Below are 16,295 nucleotides of genomic sequence, written 5' to 3' on the forward strand. Positions count from 1 at the left end.
GGAAGAGCAAAACAAACTAGAAAACAGGCGCACACATTGCAGTTGACCGTCAGCAGCTCCACAGTATCAGTTATTTAGATGGCTTTAAATAAAGTTCACACTGAATCATTATTGGAAACATAGGCTTTTATTTTGAAAAAAGACAAAAAACAAAAGTGATTCAACCACTGCTGCATATGTGTGTGTGTGTGTGTGTGTGTGTGGGTGTGTTTTCTTGTTGTGTTCATGGCTGTAACTCGTAGCCCAGCGGGTCGAGTCCTCGGTCCAACAGGGAGAGCGACGAGTCCCGCAACTTTTGAAGAAACCTCCTCAGCTCCTCTTTGGAGAAAACCTGAATTTGCAGAGAGAAACAAAGGAACCGTGAAATCTGATTTCTTAAACCTTAAACATGATCTTAAATGCAAGAGAGCTCCAGAGGTCTCCGAAGTTGGTGCAACTCACGTCTACTTTCATTATCGACGTCTGACTAATCACCTGAACGACCAATGATCTGGCTTTCAGATAAACATCTGCACGTCTGCTCAGTGTCTGCCCAGCGCTAGTTACCTGGTAGAGGCGGTGCTGGTCAGTCGAGATGATGTCGGCGAGTCGCAGCGCCTCCTGGTGTCTGGAGGAGTTCTGCAGCACGCTCAGCAGCAGGAAACTGAGGCGAGGCAGACACAGAGAGCGCAACGCCGCCATCTGGTGGCTGCGCTCTGAGTCCTGCTCCGAGTCCTGAAACCAACCAAACAATCCATTTATCATTCTTGGTCTCCTGCTGAAGCTCCTGAGGTGGAAACATCCTAAACACGGACTTCCTGCTTCCTGTCGTCAACAGTTACCTGTCTGTTGTCGACCATCCATCCGCCATCTACGAACAGCAGCACGTTGTAGATTCTCTCTTTTACATCTTCAGTTAGAGCTTCCAGACGGCTCGACCAGGCGGCCAGGGAGGCCTGACACGCACACGCACACGCACACACACACACGCACGCACGCACGCACGCACGCACGCACACACACACACGCGCTGTTAGAAAGCCCACACAGTTATTATGTTGTGAACTTGTTTATTGAATTAAGTTTCCATTCATTACTAGTTATTTTTCGGTAAATTTTCTTGTGTCTTACGTTCTTGAACGCAACATTGTTGTTCCGATGCTCTTGAATGCATCTCGTGTGTGCGAATGCCGTGCTAAAAGTTTTCTCTCGTTAATATGACGTGTTTCTTTATTGTCATGAACGTAACTCACCTCTACCCGGTTATTGCTGTGAGTAAATGCCAGAAGGTGAGTTTAGCACGTTTACGTTGTAGTAGTTAGATACTACCACTGTGAAGTGTATTTATTCGCTGTTCATATAAGCTGTAGCTAACGCTATAGTTAGCTATAGTTGATGATGCGTAGTTAAGGCTAGCGAGTTTTTGTGCTATATGTGTGCCTCATGTGAGGTGTTTAAGTTGTATGATTTATATGATGCTTGAATGATGAATACAGTCCTTTGTTCTGTTATTATGTTGCATATTATGTATGGTGTTTGCCATGCTGATTATTATTTGTAATACTATTGCAGACCACAGCCAAAATAAACCGTCAATAAGCAGGACATCAGTCTTCGTGCTCTCTAATAGGAACACCACACTCCTTCACCTTGCCACTCTAAACCAGCTAAATTCCTGGAGACGCCCTCTCTCCTTTTTACGCGCGATATTCATCACTTCATTATAGATAAGGTGTACTGATGAAAATTAAGTATTTTTCTACAATGAAAAATTATCATTAGATAGGAGCTGTGTGTGTGTGTGTGTGTGTGTGTGTACCTGGTACTCCTTCTCTCTCATCTCATTGGCTACTCTCTCGGTGAATTTGGCCTCTGGGACAGGTGCTGGCTTCTGGGGGGCAGAGCTGCTGTGGCTGAACCACTCAGTGAAGGCTTCATGGGCTTCCTGTGAGACCACGTTCAGATTAATAATCCTTATTAATCCCCACAGGACAGCCAGCAGTACTTTCCATAACCTGAACCTGTAAGTGGTCGTAAGTACCAAACCAGCACCAGAGCTCTACAGGTTCAGGTTAGGGTTCCTTAAATGTCTGTGTTGGAAATACTGATACAGAGGCTGATGACAGACCAGGTATGCTCTGATGCACAGGTGTTCTCTGATGGCGTTCTCATCCTCAGCAGGCGTCGCGGTCTGACCGACCCCCGCCCACTGGCAGTAAATCTCCCTCATCGAGTCCTCTGGTACTTTAGAGAACACCGCCTTGGCTGCATCGTGTTTCTGCAGGGCTGAAAGAGAAACGGACAGGCAGTCAGAAGAAATGCATTATGGTTCCTCGCGGTCAGTGATGGCAGACAGACGAGATCGCAGACAGTATAGATCGATCAATCAATCAATGACACAAAAAACAAGAAAAGAGTACCCAGAAACTTCCTCATGATGGCGTTGGACTGCTTCAGAGACTCGGCTCGATGGGCGGGGTCAAACAGCAGCCAATCGATAACATCAATCTTCTTTAGGTCCTCCTATCAGAGCACAGCAGTACAGTAACTCACAGTAACTCAGTTCTACTAACACACAAATCATCAGAGCATGTTGCCATGTTTAGTTTTAATCTATGTTTGTTAGTTTCAGTCAGATTTTAGTCGTTTTGATTAGTTTAATACAGTTTTCATCAGTGAAATTTTCATTTCAATCATGCTTTGTAGTGTTTTATATCTTCCAAACGTTCCCAGGCTGCTGCTCTCTTTGATATGTACGGCTCTTTACAGGTCCTGTTCTTTTCTATTGTAACATAAGATGAAAATACAGCATTTACCTGTTTATACAACACTGTAAAGGCACCAACACTGTTCTCTGTACCTTTGTAGTTCCCGTCTCCAGCGTCTGGTTGTGATGCGTAAACTGGGGGTCGTCTCTCTCTCTGACCGTCTCCACCACCAGCTTGGTTATCGCAGCAACATCCAGACCTACGAAAACAAACACTCAGTATCTCTCAGTAATATCGTTTGTTGCTGGCCTCAGTCGGTTCGCTTCGGTGTTTCCGTCTCACCGGCATCAGTGGCGAGCTGCAGGCAGCGGGGACGCAGCTCCGGCTGGTTGACGGTCTCCAGGAAAGCGGCGTACTGAGCGGTGGCGAGCTCAGTCGGCAGCTGGCTAACGTAGCTCGCCACGAGGTCAGTGTGCTGATCCCGGATCAGAAGGGAGACGTACGCCTTCAGCACATCCACACACACCTCCTCCTGCGAGAGAGGGAAAGGGAGAGATGTGAGCCGTCCCCAACAATCCCGGGTCAACTCACCGCTGAGCAAAGAGTTTAGAAATACCACTGTAACAATACAAAGGGGAGATCAGACCAATTCATCTACTTCACCTTCAGCGCTAAACCTAGAGAGCGGAAAAACAGCAGCAGGTGAGTCATGAAGCGAAGCAGGTGAGAGGGGAGGGGCTTGGAGGCTGTCAGCCAATCAGAAAACTCCTCCAATAAACCTGAAAGAGACAGACAGGTTAAGGTTCAGGCTACAAAGAAGTCTGATTCCTCTTCAGGGGTCAGAGGTCAGAGGTCAGGGGGTCTCACCATCCAGGTCTCCCAGGATGACAAACTTCTGGATGACGTGGTAATGCTCCCTCGTCTCCTCCAACACTCTCTGCGCACGCACACGCACACGCACACGCACGCACACACACACACACACACAGAGGAAGAAGCTGGTTTTAAGGTGGGTTCGGTCATGTGACTTCAATATTCACCAATCACATTCAGTTAGTGTGTGAGCTTCACCTTTGAGTCTGAGGCTTGAAGTTCGTCAAACACCTTTTCCATGGTCCAACTGAGCAGAGACAGAGACAGAATGATGGTCGGAGAGACGTCAAGTGTGCAGCGACACAATTAGCTGGTGGGTGGAAATAAAGGAGTGTGTGTGTGTGTGTGTGTGTGTGTGTGTGTGTGTGTCGTACTTGGCTTCCAGGTATTCCCGTGGCAGCGTCTCCACTTCCTGGTGGGCCATTCCTGAAGACATCAGATCCTTTTCGACCAGCGAGTCGACCATCACTCTGAAGTGCGCCCACACGCAGTCCTCCCATGATTCACACACCGCCAGGAGCTGACGCACACACACGCACGCACGCACGCACACACACACACACACACACACACACACAAAAACAAGTATAGTAATTAAAGAGTACTGTGGTGGCACAGTAACACACACACACACACACACAAAGACACAGAAATACAAAGTCATTAAATTACCGGTTTGAGGTTTCCACTCAGGCTGGCGTAGATCGCCCTCTCATATCTGTTTAACTGCTCCTAAAACAGACAAACACACACAGCAGGTTAACATTACACAGCGTTTATTCCTCTTGAAGCTCCGTCACTAAATGAACATTTCACTGGCAGACACTGGATGTGTTATCTGAAGATGTTAACTGGTGATTACAGGCCATAAACTGGAGCCTCTGGAAGGTAAAAAGATGGCTGTACCTCTTCAGCCATTCTCCAGCAGCAGGCTTTCCAGATTCCTCTTTGAGGGTTTCCTTCAACAGGCTGCAGCTCCACACTCCCTGCAGAGAGAAGAGAAACAGATCAGCATGAGACAGAAACACACGAGCAGATGTTCAGATAGAGCGTGCAGAGCTGCAGTGCGGAGGCGAGCGGCAGGGCTACGTGATCTGTGCTCCTCAGTAATTTAACTTGTCGTTCAGCAAGGCATCAAAAATTACAAGATAGGGTCTATTACAGACCCCATCTTGTAATTTCAGCAGGACAGAGCCAAAAGAGAAAGACAAAAGCCTCCGCAGCAAGCAACATCATCCTGAGATGTACACACAGGTCACCTGAGGTCATGTTGGGATCATGGTAGAGTTTCCAGCCTTCCAGAGTTGCTGCTCTCCAGGCCTGACCACAGCGCTTACACAGCCTCTGAGCCTAAACACACATATACACACACAGAAACAGCTGTGGATACGAGGAAGCAGACGAGACACTCCCCACAGTCCACACACGGCGTGGAAGCACATCATGTGACACTCAGAGTGTCTCTCTCTACCTCCTCGGTCATCCCCGCTCTGATCAGGGTGAACAGGTTCTTCAGCAGCCGGGCGTCGTCCTCTCGGTCCAGGTCAGCCAGGGGGCGCTGCTGCCGGAGAGGAGCGTCCGGGTCCTACACACACACACACACACACACACACACACACACACACACACACACACACATTATACACGCATCTAGACACGCCAGGGATAAAGATGGGTTTCTTGTTGTTAACAGGTCTCACCAGCTCAGTGACCAGAGGAACAGTGAAGGCAGCACCGCTCTTCCTCCTCAGCTTCAGCGCATGGAGGGTGTTCTCCCTGACACACACACACACACACACACACACACACACACACACACACACACACCTTACTCAAACAGGAACTCACCAATGATCTTGACACACACCACTGCAGGCTCGATGCTTGTAAACAGACAGACGGGAACTGACCAGCAGACGTTTTTGGCGTAGTATTCAATGTTATCAGAAAAATCTCCAATCTGATCCTTGGCAATGCTCTCCAGCCAATCAACGACCAGCTGCAACACAGTGACCAGTCAGTGCACAACGAGAAATGACAGACAAAAGAAATTCAATGATCCATAATCTGCAGCTGGGGGAGGAAGCCGGAGGCACAGCCGCTGTATCTGTGTTTGTTACCTGACTCTGACGAATGACGGCGTCGCGCTGGAACAGCTGCTCCACCACGACCTTCTCACTCTCACTGGGAACCTACGGACACAAACACATCTTCATCTTTACAACGTCCAGGTTCGAGTTTCTGAGCAGCGTAATCAGGAGCAAGACTCAACGCTAGTTAGTGTGTTCAGAGTGTGTGAATTTGATTTCCAACACTAGCGCACACGCACACACACACACACACACACACACAGAGTATTAAAGTATTAAAGCAGATGGGATTCTCTTGAGAATAATGTGTAATGTTGCTTAACTTATATTCAATTTAAGAACATTTACACAGACCAAAGAACTGAACAATATGAGCATGATGTGTGTGTGTGTGTGTTTGTGTGTGTGTGTGTGTGTTGGCTGCCAGCAGCCTGCACTCTCATAAACTGTCACTCACAACAATGTCTGTCATCATATCATCTTCCATCGCCAACTGGACCCGATCCCTGCAGACACAGACCGGTGATCAATCAGAGACACGTTAACAGCCAATCAGACGGGCAGGTGGCTCTTCAGTCAGACGGGTACCTGTACAGTGAGGTGATGAGTCTCCAGGAACAGTTCTCCTGCTGCAGCAGCCAACGGACTCCTGCTGTTTTACTGTTCTGACCCGCTCTGAGGACCACGGACTGCAGCACGTCCACCTTAAATATGGTGATGGACAGAAGGTGAGTGATTACACAGAGTAGTTTCCGGTGTTTATGCTAAGCTAACCACACGCTGACTCCAGCTTGGTACTTACTTTGAGAAATACACATCCTAACCCCAAGCACTGATCCAGCAATCTGACACACACACACAGACACACACGCTGAGAGCCTACCTTGTCCTGGCAGAGTGTCTGATAATCCTCAAGCAGCTCAAACACCGCAGAGGACGAGTTTTTCAAAAAGGCATCGAGGAACTCTGGGAAGAGACTGGCAGCCGCTGCAAGGATCGAACACACCAGCGTTAACAGGAGGACCATAAAAGAAGACTGCAGAGTGAGAGAGCAGGCTTGGGTGCGTTTGTTTCACTCACCAGCCTCGCCTGGGTCATCCTCCTTTAGTAGTGCTGAGCTGAGGTTCATCTCATCTGCGAAGAAGCTGGTGTTCTCCATTCCCGAGACAGGGGAGGTGTACATGCTGTTGGTCCAATCACTGTCATCCAAATTCTAGACACACACAACCATCTTAGAATTTAGACACTTCATGTAACATCTCATTTTCTATTTCGTCACTGACAGACTGGTTGTGTATAAAAGTGAGACTTATGCAAGAAACGCTTGTATGAACACATTTGTTCTTGAGGTGCACGTAGGAGTGATTCCAGAGAACACAGAAAGGTTCTTGCATGAGGTCCTATTGGACTGTGTGTGTTTGTGTCTCACCATACTGCTGAGTGCATTTCTGGGTGTGCGTGTGAATCGAGGCGTTCGGCCTGCTGGAGCCAAAATAGCGGAAACATCTGGAACTCTGGGAGTTACTGAGAGAGAGGGAGAGACATGAGGTGAGAGCAGGGATTTATGGAGCTCTTTGATATCAGAGGATCATCAATAATTAGACTGAAATCAGGCTTAATATCAGCTGATGTGAAAGATAGGTATCTGAATCAGGATTGCTGTGTGTGTGAGTGTGTGTGAGTGAGTGCGCGTCCTACCAGCCTGTCTGTACAGGGAAGCAGGAGTGGTCCTCAGCAGGGAGCGGGCTGGTGTTACAGTGGAAGTGACGGGGCTGCTGCTGCCGGGTGATGGAACTGAGGCCATCAGTCAGGAAAACAACAACACTGACGGTTCTGACATTATCATTGGATACTAACAGTGAGGCGGTGGGGCAGCACCCTCAAATGGGTTCCCACCACCCCAAAAATACTTTTTTGTATTTGTGCATTCATTATCGAAACTAAGAATACAGCTGATGATTAATCTTATTCATCAATAGTGTATAAAATGTGGAAAAAAAACATGAAAAACGGGTTTTAAAATTATTTCTTTGATCCCAATAACAGTGAAAATCCAGTCCAACACATTTGATTTGAAGTTTAACACACAGGCGGCTTGAGCTGGAGGATACAGGCCACCTTCTTCCTCCTCCTGCGGGCAGCGAGGGTCACCTCATCATCTCGAACCACTGGAGACAGCAGCTCACTCTGACCCCTGAAGGACCAGAGCACGGACGTGTTAGTGTATACATACAGAGCAAATACTGCTGCTTCCTACGAGTCCCTGTCGCTGGATTCTGGATTGCAATCACAACTTCCCAGAACCCAGAATGAAGTTGTTTGTCCTTGACACAATAAATAACAACTAACTGGACAACTATGTATTCATGATCAAGTATTATACATTGACTACAAAAGGTCCACTGAGACACAGACAGCTGAAGTCGAGACATAACTTAAGCTCTACTTTACTGTCTGACAGCTAACAACAGTAAACAGCTGGTGTTGTTGGTTTGTTGCGGGGATACCACTTAATTTCGCCGCTGGTCATGGAGTAATTAGCACCTACTACGATTAGCTCCAATTACTGACTGTAAACGACGCTATTAGCAGCCCTGGTTAATCATATCAACAGTACACAAACCACTAACTGACCTAGCTAGCCGGTTAGCATCAGCACTGATTATGAACGGCACTGTTAACAGTTTAGCATCGTCTGCCCCAGCTAGCACAGTACAGCATCCTGCTCGGGCTAGCAGGCTAAACAACAAGCTAACGGTTCACACATAGAACTGACAATATAAAGGTTTAAAATCTGAAGTTAAAAAAAATATTAAATGTATTTTACCAGTCCATGGTAGCAGGCTGTCAATTCCCGCTTCACGAGGCTTAACAGACTTCTTCTTCTTCTTCGGGTTTCTTCTTCTTCTCCGTTAGAATTTCCGGCAGACTGGATGGCTTGCGGCGCATTGCTGCCTCCCAAAGTTCAGCGTTGATAGATTCTGTTCAGGAGGATATCAGTTACCACGATGAAGTGAAGTGTTCCTTGTCAGTGTTTTTCTCTTTTATCTGCTGTTTGTGGATTAATGTTACTGCTGCATTAATGTGTATTTCACTGCTGTAGATGTTTATGGTTGAACTCACTGAACTACTTTATATACTGATGGCTAGTTTAATCTACAGCAATGCATCATTCCTGTGAGAACCACGTATCTCTAAAACGTTTTATGAGCTCAGAAAAACAGCCTGTTTTCAGCTTTGTGGCCATGCATTTTCCAGATATAGATAAGATATTATTGTAAGTCATGACCTTGCATTTGCTTAGTCGTTTCATTATTTTATCATCTACATGTTTTTCATGTGTTTTCCTGGGATTAGCTGACGCAGTTTTCAGTATAGAGTGAGTCATCTGTTTTTAGGTGATCTCTGCTCTGTGCCCTCCAGCCCGCTGGTGGCCGCTGTTGCTCAACACACGTACGTTAAACGGCATTAAACACAGAGGAAACAGGAACACACAGGACAGTTTTTAACCAGTAATCACGAATACATCCAGCAGGATTGCAGGGAAGAAAAACCACCAGTGGTGCAGCGGAGATTCCTCACTGCAAAGGCCGGGACTGGAGCTCCGACTACCGGGGAGAGACGCGCGGTCAGCCCGGTAACTCGCGGCGTGTTTGTGCGGCCGGAGGGAGACAGGGAGTAAAATACACGGAGGGGAAGAAGCGGAGAGACAGATGGGAAGATGGAGACCCCAGGTAAACTTTTCTTATTGCGTGGCAGAATGGGAGACAAACGGACAGACAGACAGACTCCAGCAATTAATCCGGTCTGAGTAAAATGAACTGATTTTTACATCTGTGTGTTCAGACTGTCTTTAAACTATGAAGTCGTGTTTAACTAATAGCAACACACATCGTTTAATCTGTAATTTGTGTTTTACCCGGCATCGGTTCTAGACTTTGGGCAGTGACTCTATGTCAAAGCCAGTCTGTGTTCAGAGCATCACGCCGAACTTCATTTGAAAAAACACCTATTTTACTGACAGCCGTTACAAACTGAAAACTCTTCTTTTATGCGTGTTATTAAAGTTATTAACTAGATTGATAAAAGCAGTGGTGTAGAATAATTATGTATAGTTACTGAAGTACCAAATTAAAGTATAAAGTTGAGGTATTTGTCCTTCACGTGACTATGACCATTTTATGCTAGGCTACTTTTTGTATGTAGCGTCTCAGCTACACTTTTGGCTGCCCTAAATCACTTTTTACTCGACATCGTGACAACTTTTCAGGTTTGAACTACAGTAAAAATATTGTCAGCAAACTTTGGTCAGACTGTCAAACGTAAAACTGCCCATTTCAGTGTTAAACTAGGCTATATTATTATTATTTCCCACTCCGATTCATTCATATGTAAGCTATGTTAGCTTTAAACTTTTTCATGTTAGCACTGGTGGAGATGAAGCTAACTTCGCTAAACTTAAATCTGGGAATAAAATGTACATTTCTCTCAATGAAGGAAAAGTATAAGGTTCCATAATATAGAATACTTAAGTACCTCAAATTTGTACTACGATGCAGTATTTGAGTAAATGTACTTTCCATAAAGTACTTAATGTAAGCCTAACCTCCGCCAGCTATAACATGAAGAGTAAATCACTGTAAATATCATTAAAACAATATTGCGTAATACTGAAACTATATTTCTGCTTCTGTATAATGAATCCTTTGTAACTTTCAGTATTTTCACTACATTCAGAAAATCATACTTGTGCATAAGCAAGGTTCTGAATGCATGACTTTTACTTCATATTGCTTCTTATACTGAAGTACTGCGACTCTTTTGGTTGTCTTAAACAGCACAATAACTATTCTTTTACGGCTTCTGTTTGTGTAACATAATAATAGATGTTGGAGCACTTGCGTCATCCTCTTTAATATGGCTGAACTTCCAGACTCTCTAACTTTCACTTCCTCTGTTCTCTCAGTGTGATCAGTTAAACAAAGCTCGGCTGGGATGAACTAAGATAAGAATCTTCCAGAACGATGGCTGAGACGCTGTTTGGGTTATCAGCCAACAGGCGCATCGTCGCCGGCCTGCTGGTCAACCTGCTGTCCTCCATCTGCATTGTTTTCATCAACAAGTGGATCTACGTGCACTATGGCTTCCCCAACATGACCCTGACCCTCGTTCACTTTGTGGTCACCTGGCTGGGACTTTACATCTGCCACAAACGGGACATTTTTGCCCCCAAAAGCCTTCCAGTTCGCAGGATCGTGTGGCTGGCTCTGAGCTTCTGCGGGTTCGTGGCCTTCACCAACCTTTCCCTGCAGAACAACTCAATAGGAACATACCAGCTGGCGAAAGCCATGACCACACCCGTCATCATCCTCATCCAGACCACATACTATAAGAAGAGCTTCTCCACCAAGATTAAACTGACACTGGTAAGGAAAGTTTAAGTGTTCCCCTCTCAACACGAGTCGCTGGCTAAAGCTGTGACCACAGTTTTCTGGAGTTCTGCTGCTCAAACTTGACAGTCGATGAAAAAGTTTCATGTGTCAGGTCATGTTTGGCCTAAAAAGGTTTATTAAGTGTACAAAATGTACAAAACCTCTTCAAAAACATACAGCAGACCATAACTAAACGTTAAAAAACGCGCATACATGGGAAAAAAGCAACGTAAAACCACAACAACTAAAAAGCAGCATAACATCCATCCAGAAAAGGCAGAAAAACACCCGTTTGTTTCACGTGAAGATCCTGTAGTTCACGTCCATCCACCATCAGCTTTAACAGCCCGGTGTCCAACAGCAGTCCTCCATCCTGAGCGTCTCCAGGTCAAGAGAGAAAACACTTTTGATGTTAAATTAACTCTCCACTGGAGAAAGTTCTTGAGTGTCTTCCAGATGTTCAGAAGTGGCTGATCATTGCCTTTAAGCACAGAGCTGCTCCTCTCATGTGGTAGCACATTAAAGAACTCTGTGGACCACAAAGTAACAGTAGGAGGGCTTTCACTGAATACGTTTTCTTTCCAAAAGCAGTAATTTGAACTTCATCTAAAGATTCGTTTCCCTCAGTCTTTTACCAGAAAAGCTGGTGTTGATGTCAGCAGCTTCTTGCCTGTCGTCCTCTGTGGATTTAATTAGTCTTCAGTGCAGTTTATTAAGAAATGCCAGCACTGGGATCACACAACTTCCCAGATTTGTCCTGTGAGGTGAACGCTTGCGTTCATTGACGTCCTCTTTACCAACACTGTGCGCAGCTTGTTAATAAATACACAAAAACATCCTGTTTTGTGACCCTGGAAGTTGTGGTCTTGTGCCGTCATTTCCTCTACCTGTCTGTCTCCAGGTGCCCATCACGTTAGGCGTGATACTGAACTCGTACTATGACGTGCGGTTCAACCTGCTGGGGACGGTGTTTGCCACGCTGGGCGTTCTGGTGACATCGCTTTACCAAGTGGTGAGTAAATGTACACACTGACCTGAAGCGTCTCTGAGACGGACAGACAGACACAGTGCTTTCTGTGATTGGACAGGAGTTAACATAAATTCTCTCTCTCTCTCTGTCTCTGTCTGTCTCTGTCTGTCTCACTGCCCGTCTCCCTCTCTCAGTGGGTGGGGGCTAAACAACATGAGCTCCAGGTGAACTCCATGCAGCTTCTGTACTATCAGGTATGACTCAGCACCAGCACAGTGTTGGTAGTATCACTGTAGCAGCACTTGGCTTCAGCAGGACACGATGACATAATACTGAATGACTCTTGATAGAGTTTATCAGTTTGTTTTCCTCTCCCACACGGCTGCACACCGCACGCCGCCTTAAGCATGTTCATGCTGGCAGTAGGTTTTGGGTGAAGCTGTTTATGACTACCAGACTCGTCTGGACTTGATTTGAGACTTGCTGGTTTTGACTTGGGTCCCTTTCACTTGAAACTTTTTGCCTTTGTCCTGGGACGTTAATGTTAACGCGGTGACTGTCCTGTCAGGCTCCTCTGTCGTCGGCCTTCCTGCTCTGCATCGTTCCTCTGTTTGAGCCTCTGACTGGAGACGGAGGAATATTTGGACCCTGGTCTCTGCCTGCTCTGGTCAGTCAAAAATCTGATATTGTACAATATTGTGCTGCTGTGTGTGTAAATTAAACTCTTGGACTCGGTTGCACCAGCTGTTCGTAAATCCGTTGCTAAGTTTGCGTGTAAACTCAACACTTTGTAAGCTAAGAAATTAGCTATTTTCAAACTAGCGAGATGCTAAATTGGGTTGCCCCAATCAAACATAAGAGATGTCTTTGCTAGTAAAGTACTTAGTAATCTGTCGATCGAGTGTCCCACTTTAATTTAGTTATGCCAAAAATTTCCACTTTGAACTTCCCAACAGCTGGTGCAACTGGTCCCAGGCTTTTATTGTGAAAATCCTTATTTTGTACATTGTCATGTTGGGGTAACAGTGTTGGCCTCTTGTTGCCTAGGTGACAGTGCTGTTTTCGGGTGTGGTGGCGTTCCTGGTCAACCTGTCCATCTACTGGATCATCGGGAACACCTCAGCTGTCACGTATCCTCAAATGAAGACCTGAAGGGTGTTTCAGGGCTCAAGGGGTCAAGGAGAGGTTTTACAGGTCCGCAAGGTTCCAGGTTCTTTAGGACTGGTTGGGGTTTAAAGACTTAAAACAACCTGAGGAGGTTTTTGTTCTTCTCTCTGGGGATTTTAAGGGGTTTGAGGTCTCCTTGGCCAGTTTCTGGTGGGGTCTTGTGAAGAGCTGACTAGTTTTGAGGAAAGGGTTTCAGAACCTCTTGAGGAGGTCTTTGGTCTCCTTGTGGAGGTTTCTGGGATTGTTGAGGGGTTTCAGCTCTGTTTCAGGTCACATTAGTGTTCTCGAGGTTTCAGGCTTTCTTGAAAGGTTTTTAAAAATGATCAAGGGTCCTTGCAGGTCTTTAGGAAATGCTTCTAGATATTGGGTTAAATTGTTTTCGATGGATTTCGTGTGCGTTGCTCTTCTCCTGACTCTGGTCCTCAGATACAACATGTTTGGTCATTTTAAATTCTGCATCACTCTGATTGGAGGATACGTGCTCTTCCATGACCCACTGTCATTCAACCAGGTGAGTCTTACTGTGCTGCTCTGGTGACTCAAACCAGCAACCTTCTGGCTCCAGTCCCACAGCTCTTTTCTCTGCCTGTCTCTCTGTCCTCCTGTCTGTCTCTCAGGCTCTGGGGATCCTCTGTACTCTGGCCGGCATCCTGTCCTACACTCATTTCAAGCTGATGGAACAGGAGGAGGGGAAGAGCCGCCTGGCTCAAAGACCATAGGCTGACTCATCTGTCAGTCAGCTGCATGGACTCGTGTGAGCGGCTGCAGAGAACTCTTTTATATACAGACTGTGTTTTCCGAGTATTTTTGTAGCAGAGTAAAGAATTTCCACGAGGTTCCCTGAAGGACTCAGTCTGTACGAGCTGTCGACAAACCTTCTGCTCTTCACACTCTCCTCAACACTGACATCGATGATTTTAAGGGAATCTGAAGCTCATCACACCAACAGAGGGATTTTGGGCTGGACCGCACTTTGAATGGACTTTACTGAAATGAAAATCAAATGCTCTGCTCAGTTCATGAAACTGCAAACCAGAAAATTCAGACAATAACTTCTTTGTTTTTATTGAAATCTGATGAAATAACATGCACAACTTTCTTCAAGCCGCGTTTACACAGACAGAAGCAGGACGTCGTGTCCAGCTTCGTTTCTTCCCTGAACTCCCGGTCGTTTGTGGCGTGTTTGTGTGGACGGGTTGGATGACCTTTGACACACTGTGGTTTCCAGGTCACCGGTCAAAAGAAAACCAGTGTCATGTCGACACAGGCTGGGCAGAGTTGAAGGACAATCTCTGGTAAAGATAGGTGATAATCTATCAGCCTGTAATAACAAAGCTTATTGGGTTTGTTTGAGCAGGCTGTGTGTAGCTGCGGTGTGTGGACTCTGAACAGTCCAGCAAACACCTTCCATCAGGTACTACCTACGAGGGATTTGTCATTTCATGAAAATGTGTTTGCTTTAAAGTGACAGTTGCTTTATATTTTTTAATAACTGCTTGGCTGCACCATTCAGAACATCCACACATAGAAAGTAATGGACCATCCACTGAATTACACTTTGGCCACTTTGGGACCTCGACACTGTCTTAGAACGATGGTCCAGCTGTTCTCAAGCGGTCCACATAAATGATTTCAACGCTCACCAAGCAGTCGGCCAGCGTGAAACACACTTTGAGCCTGATTACAAATGACACTTTCAGTCAGAAGCTAATAACTTATGATGAGTAACCTGGTGAGGCATTATTATCACTGCAGAAAGAGGCACAGCAGGCTAACCGCTAACACGCTAACGTGCTAGCGCTGGCAGCGTTCACTTCTCACCAACATTTTCAACTTTTTCATTTGTCATTTCATTCAATAAAGAGTTGTTGAAGATAGAAAAGGTCTATAAGCTAACAGGCTTGTTAACTTAGTTGCTAACAGGTTTATTCAAAAGATGTATTTGCACCATCGACTCTTAACTGTCTAAAGCAGTTTTTACTCAGACAGGAAGAGGTCAAATAAAACCTGACGGTGACAAACGGCACCGGATTCTTGCTCCATTTTGGCCTCGTGGTTCAAAGAGTTGAACTTGATGTGAGAGGGATTGAGTGAATCTGTTTCCTGACAAACGAACAAACAGCAGCAGTGTTGGTTCACAGTCTTTTATGTTGCCAATGATTTTAATAAGTTTTTTACTTTAAAGGTCTAAAATATTTCAGCTTCTAGTTTCAGGCTGCTCTTAGTCCGCTCAGTGTTAGTTTTAGTTTATTTTATTTGTGGATGTTTTGACAGAACTTTGCGCCCTCCTTGCTGTGATTTACTGATTTCTGGGGTTTTTTTGTTTTGTTTTTTTTTTTGTTTTCATGGAGCTGTTTCAGGTGCGTACCTCCAGGAGTCGGTGTGATCTGTTGTTTTTGTAATATTTAAAACGTGTAAACTACAGTCAGACATGTTGCTGTTGAATTAAAGCCCCAGTCTTGATGTCTGTGATGTACTGCAGCCTCGCCTCGTAAAGCCTGACTGCACAGATTCAAACAGTCGCTTTGCAGCGTTCACTGCTCTCATTTCACTTCACTGTGCTGAACAAACTGTATTCAGTCTGCTGAATAAAGAATTATTTAGTGATGTCACAGCTGGTGTCTCTGCTGATTGACAGGATGTAGAGTTTTCATGGATACACACACGCAGGGATGGAAGAAGTATTTAAAAACTGTCCATTACAGGTGAAGGTCCTGCATTTGAAATCGTAAGTAAAAGTACCTCAACTACAAGAACCACTTTACTACTTTATATACATACAGTTACTAGATTAGTCCAGTGGTTCCCAACCTATGGGTTGGGCCCCTCTGAAGAGTCACCAGGTGAATCTGAGGGGTCGTCAGATGAATGATGGGAGAGGAAAGAAGAAAAAAAAGCTCTGATACACAAATCTGAAGTCAGTATTTTCTACTTTCAGCTTTTTGTGAAATATTGCAGAGTTTAACCTCTTTGGGCCTTAAACAGTTGTTTAAATGAAGTCATGGGAGAAGTTTGGCGGGACCACACTGAGTTAAACTGTAACAGTCACACGTCAGTAACCTTCTGCAGCTGCCTG

General features: G+C 45.5%; 2 protein-coding genes across 2 annotated transcripts; one reads left to right on the forward strand and one right to left on the reverse strand.

Moving 5' to 3' along the window:
* Window positions 1-112: 112 nt before the first annotated feature.
* Window positions 113-8,600, reverse strand: nup107 (nucleoporin 107). Its single transcript, XM_076722794.1, has 27 exons — window positions 8,478-8,600; window positions 7,762-7,844; window positions 7,349-7,444; window positions 7,080-7,174; window positions 6,731-6,863; window positions 6,534-6,637; window positions 6,239-6,354; window positions 6,108-6,156; window positions 5,681-5,752; window positions 5,471-5,559; window positions 5,261-5,336; window positions 5,032-5,145; window positions 4,820-4,910; window positions 4,467-4,546; window positions 4,233-4,292; window positions 3,935-4,080; window positions 3,759-3,807; window positions 3,555-3,624; window positions 3,351-3,466; window positions 3,030-3,219; window positions 2,840-2,946; window positions 2,400-2,502; window positions 2,108-2,265; window positions 1,799-1,924; window positions 822-935; window positions 547-714; window positions 113-331 (listed from the first exon to the last, which is right to left on the reverse strand). The coding sequence occupies exons 1-27, from the start codon at window positions 8,483-8,485 to the stop codon at window positions 224-226; spliced, it is 2,721 nt and encodes a 906-aa protein (XP_076578909.1). The 5' UTR covers window positions 8,486-8,600; the 3' UTR covers window positions 113-223.
* A 499-nt stretch (window positions 8,601-9,099) lies between these two features.
* slc35e3 (solute carrier family 35 member E3) lies at window positions 9,100-15,831 on the forward strand. The gene is made up of 8 exons (XM_076722911.1): window positions 9,100-9,384; window positions 10,617-11,076; window positions 11,984-12,094; window positions 12,247-12,306; window positions 12,621-12,719; window positions 13,100-13,182; window positions 13,646-13,730; window positions 13,837-15,831. The coding sequence occupies exons 2-8, from the start codon at window positions 10,675-10,677 to the stop codon at window positions 13,936-13,938; spliced, it is 942 nt and encodes a 313-aa protein (XP_076579026.1). The 5' UTR covers window positions 9,100-9,384; window positions 10,617-10,674; the 3' UTR covers window positions 13,939-15,831.
* Window positions 15,832-16,295: the final 464 nt, after the last annotated feature.

Source organism: Chaetodon auriga, chromosome 22 (genome assembly GCF_051107435.1).
Source record: "Chaetodon auriga isolate fChaAug3 chromosome 22, fChaAug3.hap1, whole genome shotgun sequence".
Lineage (NCBI taxonomy): Eukaryota > Metazoa > Chordata > Actinopteri > Chaetodontiformes > Chaetodontidae > Chaetodon > Chaetodon auriga.

What these genes read in the sequence shown, in the direction of transcription:
- nup107 (XM_076722794.1), bottom strand. An exon ending in TTCCCTGTACAGACAGGCTG is followed by an intron (nt 7,175 to 7,348) that starts GTAGGACGCGCA and finishes CCTCTCTCTCAG; the next exon opens with TAACTCCCAGAGTTCCAGAT. An exon ending in ACCAGCACCGCCTCTACCAG is followed by an intron (nt 332 to 546) that starts GTAACTAGCGCT and finishes CTGCAAATTCAG; the next exon opens with GTTTTCTCCAAAGAGGAGCT.
- slc35e3 (XM_076722911.1), top strand. Translation starts at nt 10,675, where the DNA reads ATGGCTGAGACGCTGTTTGGGTTATCAGCCAACAGGCGCATCGTCGCC. An exon ending in CCAAGATTAAACTGACACTG is followed by an intron (nt 11,077 to 11,983) that starts GTAAGGAAAGTT and finishes GTCTGTCTCCAG; the next exon opens with GTGCCCATCACGTTAGGCGT. An exon ending in ACCCACTGTCATTCAACCAG is followed by an intron (nt 13,731 to 13,836) that starts GTGAGTCTTACT and finishes TCTGTCTCTCAG; the next exon opens with GCTCTGGGGATCCTCTGTAC.